General features: G+C 44.4%; 1 protein-coding gene across 1 annotated transcript in view; it reads right to left on the minus strand.

Annotated features, from left to right (window-relative positions):
- bckdk (branched chain keto acid dehydrogenase kinase) overlaps positions 1-2800 on the minus strand; it is a 36835-nt gene extending 34035 nt beyond the window's left edge. Inside the window, exon 1 of the mRNA XM_033045996.1 lies at positions 2243-2800. Within this exon, the coding sequence (XP_032901887.1) occupies positions 2243-2593 (351 nt within the window). The 5' untranslated portion in view covers positions 2594-2800. The remainder of the gene's footprint in view (positions 1-2242) is intronic.
- Positions 2801-6000: the final 3200 nt, after the last annotated feature.

A 6000-nucleotide genomic window follows, 5' to 3' on the forward strand; every position in this document is an offset into this window, starting at 1 on the left:
AAGACTGAACCATGCAACTTCTTAATTCGTATCACACATTCACCAAGACTGTACACAACCGACTGAGCACCCCCTGCTCCTGAATACCCAACTGGACAGCATGCGCCCAGCCGCAAGTTAAAATTCTTGGGTTTCATTCCACTCGCTAATTGAATATTGGTAAATTGCTTGACCAAAGGACCATCCCCACTACTACAGCTCGATGATTTGAATTCAATTAATAAAGAATAAAAATCTTATATAAGTAACAGTGCCAATGAAGCTGTAGGATCCAAATAAAAATACACCTGTTTCAATAGTTTCCAGGAAGGAAATCGTTCAGTCTGTGTTCAGACCCAAAAGCAATAATACAGAAGTAGCCTAACAAACTTTTGAGTTTAAACAATTGAACCAGAGATGCTTTGTTTTTGTACAAGATATTCTGTTAGAGCAGATAAGAATTGCACTTTACTATCTTTGGACCATGAATAGGTTAAGGAAATTGGAAGTCAAATTCCTGCCCTCCATTTCATTGGCAAAGTACAGACATTGATAGTTTCTTGATTAGTAAGGGTGGCAAATGTTACAAGGGGAAGGCTTTAGAACAATGGGGTTGAGAAAAATAGATCAGCCATGATCAAATGGTGCAGCAGACTTGATGGGCCAAATAGCTTAACTCTGTTCCAATGTCTCATGGTCCAAAATGAATCAGAATTTAAATCATTGAATCACATGGTTCCAAAATGTAAAATTCTAACAAAACCAGATTGAAGTTGATGAAGCCAATTAACTTATTTTACCAAGCTAAAATGTCATGCTTGATTCGGTCAGGGGAGTGAATGAGTAGAGGGTGAAATATCACCCTGGTTAGCCCCAACTGCTGTACCTGATATAGACATTGATACAGGCAGGGCTAGTGTACAGACTAGAATGCATAGCAAGAGAGGAGAGAAGACAATTAAAATAATTTTGGAAGGTGGTCACCTTATTCAGGGCGGTGGGTGAGTTGATTTCAACACCACCCACGTTCCTGTTTCAATATCCACATTTAGAGTATTGTGTTCAGTTCTGGGCACTGTGTTATAGGAAAGATGTTGTCAAGCTGGAAAGGGTACAGAGAAGATTTACAAGGATGTTGCCTGGAATGAAGAGTCTGAGCTATAGGGAGAGGTTGAGTAGGCTGTGACTATATTCCTTGGAGTACAGGAGGATGAGGGGTGATCTTAATGAGGTGCATAAAATCGTGAGAGGAATAGATCAGGTGGATGCACATTCTCTTGCCCAAAGTAGGTGAATCGAGGACCACAAGACATAGGTTTAAGGCGAAGGGGGGGGGGAAGATTTAATAGGAATCTGAGGGGTAACTTTTTCAGGCAAAGGGTGGAGGATGTATGGAACAAGCTGCCATAGGAGGTAGTTGAGACAGGGACTATCCCAACTTTTAAGAAACAGTTGGACAAGTACATGGATGGGATAGGTTTGGAGGGATATGGACCAAATGCTGGCAGGTAGGACTAGTGTAGCTGGGACATGATGGCCAGTGTGGGCAAGTTAGGCCGAAGGGCTTGTTTCCACACAGTATCACTCTATGACTCATTGTGGGTGTTTTCGGAAGAAACAAAATAGTTTTTTTCTTCCAAAAATCTGCAAGGGGGGGGAGGGTGAAATTTCCTCCTCGAGCAGATTCATCGTCATAACAGCGGTCATATGCGTGAGAAGTGAAGTAAACAAGTCTCCCAAAGACTTGGATCAGAGCACAGCAGAGCTGCCAGATATGTCGTGCAGTTCAGAATCGTTTTAAAACACCTCTTTATTGTGAATCTCGATCACAAAAAAACAGAACATACCACTCGGTTAGTTTCTTACTTCCGAACAGCAGCAATTGAAAGAAAAAAATGTTCAGAGTAAACAAAGTCTGCATACGGAAAACAGGTTGGGGGGGGGCAGGGAGCTGGGTTTTTACTGTCACAAGTGAGGTCGACCATGCGATGCGCCAATTTAGAACTCAGTACCGCAAGAAACATTATAATACTCACAAAATACTGGATCCGTCCTACACAAAAAAACATTGAAATGTTTACCTCAGCAATTGAACCCCTGTTCAAGTTTAAACTGGGATTTTATTTCACCCACTATGTATGAAACACAGGGTCAGATATTATATAAGAATAGCTGTTGTAATCAATTTGAAAACTCTCCAGCCACCCCCGTCCCACCTTTCAGAACAGAAACTTGAGAAAGACAAAAGATTTGTTATCGTGACCTTTTCAGCTGCTGCATCTATCGCGGATTGATTGTAGAAGGAGGAGATAGTTTTAGATCTTTCCCTGCTTAGTTCAGAATAGCCTGTCATGGAGGAGGTGGACCGCCACCTCGTCGAATCGCCGGCACTCAGTCGGGTTGCAGCGAAGCCGAGGACTCGAGCGGGGAATGGATACAGCGCGGATCGTCGGCCGCCGGCACACCACACAAACACCACCGCTCGCCCTCTCCAAGCGCTGGCCATCGTCCTCCACCTACTGAGCTGCGCACAGACTCTTTGCCTTTTGCACCCTTTCGAAGTCCTTTCACCCCTTTCCTGTGGGTTTAGTCCACGGACAAACACATGTAACATTTGCTTTCCAGACAATGGTGTCTCCTTCGTGGAGCACAGCAGCCCCTGCCATCCGGATCCATCTCGCAGCTGTGATCAAGGCACCACTGCTTGCACGGCTCACTCATGCAGCCAGCACATTTCTGCTGTCGCTTTCAAGGACAAACAACTGCCCAGTCGTATTCATCGGCTGGCTCCAGCCTCTCATGGAATTATTAATAACCACGGCACCAATGGTTTGAAGGGATCTTCCCCACAGCCGTTGGATACTACAGACGTCACGATAAATCAATTTTGTGTTTCATTGACATTACATTTCCAGCAGCACATGATTCGTTTTGTTTTTTTTCTTTTTCCCAGTTTTTTATTTGCATTTTAAAAAATAAAAAATAACGTGTCTTTTTTAATGTTCTGATTTAGTGAATACTGCAAATGGATAGAGCATTGTCGACCGCTTCACTGACCTAATCTTGCACCAGGTGTGTAAACAGAGGAAAAACTAATGACATCATTGCTACAGCACCGCTATAAATTTAAACTTCAGTCAAGAGTGTTGTCACAATTGTCATAGGTACCGACAAGGGAACAATGGAATTCTTACTTGCACAACAGGCCTGTTAACGCAACACACATAGATAATATATAATAAATAGAAACAAATCATTAATGATCAGAATAAGAGTACAAAAAAGCCCAAAGTCCTTAGTGCACCCGAACATGGTACATAGGTTAGTGTTGTGGAGTGTTCAGGAGCCTGGTGGTAGTTGGGGAAAGCTATTCCGTAAGTTCGTGATGGTAAACAGGAAATGTGACAATGGCCAGGGTAGTTTGTCTCAAAGATACCAGAGCAAGATCTTTGGTTTGGGTCTACGATGATTCTGGCTACTTTTTTGAGGCAGCGCCTCCTATGGTGGGGAGGTCAGTACCTGTCATGGACTGGGCAAGGACCACAACTTGTAATCTCCTTCATTCCTGGACATTCAAGTTGCCAAGTTCCCGATGTTGGGGAAGTCCAGGACAAGGGGTCACAGCTTAAGGATAAGGGGGAAATCCTTTAAAACCGAGATGAGAAAAACGTTTTTCACACAGAGAATGGTGAATCTCTGGAACTCTCTGCCACAGAGGGTAGTTGAGGCCAGTTCATTGGCTATATTTAAGAGGGAGTTAGATGTGGCCCTTGTGGCTAAGGGGATCAGAGGGTATGGAGAGAAGGCAGGTACGGGATACTGAGTTGGATGATCAGCCATGATCATATTGAATGGTGGTGCAGGCTCAAAGGGCCGAATGGCCTACTCCTGCACCTAATTTCTATGTTTCTAAACCAGGGTGTGATGCAACCAGTCAATATGCTTACTACCGTGCAACTATAGAAGTTGATGAGAATATTCGTTGACATACTGAATCTTCTTAATTTTCTGCGGAAATAGAGTTGATGGTGTTTAAGAAGGAACTGCATATGCTGGAAAATCGAAGGTACACAAAAATGCTGGAGAAACTCAGCGGGTGCAGCAGCATCTATGGAGCGAAGGAAATAGGCAACGTTTCGGGCCGAAACCCTTCTTCAGAGGAGTTGATGGGCTTTCTTTATGATTGTATCGATGTGTTGGGATGTGTCAAACGCCCAGGAACATGAAGTTGAGGACACTCTCCACTTGAATACAGGTTTGTGGATCATAGTCATGAAAATTTAAACAATGACTTGTGCGATTCTGTATTTCAAGTTCAAGTGAGTTTATTGTCATGTGTCCCTGTATAGGACAATGAAATTCTTGCTTTGCTTAAGCACACAGAAAATAGTAGGCATTTACTACAAAACAGATAAATGTGTCCATATACCATGATATAAATATATACACACATGAATAAATAAACTGGTATTGCAAATAACAGAAAGTGGTTGCTAATAATCAGAGTTTTGTCCGAGCCAGGTTTAATAGCCTGATGGCTGAGGGGAAGTTGCTATTCCTGAACCTGGTTGTTGCAGTCTTCAGGCTCCTGTACCTTCTACCTGAAGGTAGCAGGGAGATGAGTGTGTGGCCAGGATGGTGTGGGTCTTTGATGATACTGCCAGCCTTTTTGAGGCAGCGACTGCGATAAATCCCCTCGATGGAAGGAAGGTCAGAGCCGATGATGGACTGGGCAGTGTTTACTACTTTTTGTAGTCTTTTCCTCTCCAGGGCGCTCAAATTGCCGAACCAAGCCACGATGCAACCGGTCAGCATGCTCTCGACTGTGCACCTGTAGAAGTTAGAGAGAGTCTTCCTTGACAATCCGACTCTCCGTAATCTTCTCAGGAAGTAGAGGCGCTGATGAGCTTTTTTTGATAATTGCGTTATTGTTCTCGGACCAGGAAAGATCTTCAGAGATGTGCACGCCCAGGAATTTGAAGTTCTTGACCCTTTCAACCATCGACCCGTTGATATAAATGGGGCTGTGGGTCCCCCTCCTACTCCTTCCAAAGTCCACAATCAGTTCCTTGGTTTTGCTGGTGTTGAGGGCCAGGTTATTGCGCTGGCACCATATGGACAGTTGCTCGATCTCTCTTCTGTACTCTGACTCATCCCCATCAGTGATACGCCCCATAATAGTGGTGTCGTCAGCGAACTTGATGATGGAGTTCGCACTGTGGTTCGCTACGCAGTCATGGGTATAGAGTGAGTACAGCAGGGGGCTGAGCACGCAGCCTTGAGGTGCTCCCGTGCTGATTGTTATTGAGGCTGACACATTTCCACCAATACGAACAGACTGTGGTCTGTGGACGAGGAAGTCGAGGATCCAGTTGCAGAGGGATGCGCAGAGACCCAGTTCTGCGAGTTTGGTAACCAGTTTGGAGGGGATGATTGTGTTAAATGCCGAGCTGTAATCAATGAATAACAGCCTGACATATGAGTTTTTGTTGTCCAAGTGGTCCAGTGCGGAGTGGAGGGCCAGCGAGATCGCATCCACCGTTGATCTGTTGTGGCGGTACGCGAACTGCAGTGGGTCCAGGTTTTTGTCGATGTAGGAGTTGATTAGCCCCATGATCAACCTCTCAAAGCACTTCATCACCACCGGCGTTAGTGCCACTGGTCGATAGTCATTGAGGCATGTCACCTTACTCTTCTTGGGCACCGGTATAATTAATGCCCTTTTAAAGCAGGTGGGGACCTCAGACCTCAGAAGTGAGAGGTTGAAAATGTCCGTAAAAACTCCCCCATCATTTAAGCAACATTACTCAATTAAAATTGCGATATCCCAGCAAATCAAGTTATTAATGGATATTCTAACTCTCCAGCCATGCTGCTTTCGCAATTTTAGTGTTGAAAGTACTTTCCCCTTCTTCTTGTGTAGGAAAGAACTGCAGATGCTGGTTTAAATCAAAGGTAGACAGAAAATGCTGGAGTCGCTCAGCAGGACAGGCATCTCTGGAGAGAAGGAATGGGTGACGT

Source organism: Amblyraja radiata, chromosome 28, assembly GCF_010909765.2.
Source record: "Amblyraja radiata isolate CabotCenter1 chromosome 28, sAmbRad1.1.pri, whole genome shotgun sequence".
In the NCBI taxonomy this organism is placed as follows: domain Eukaryota; kingdom Metazoa; phylum Chordata; class Chondrichthyes; order Rajiformes; family Rajidae; genus Amblyraja; species Amblyraja radiata.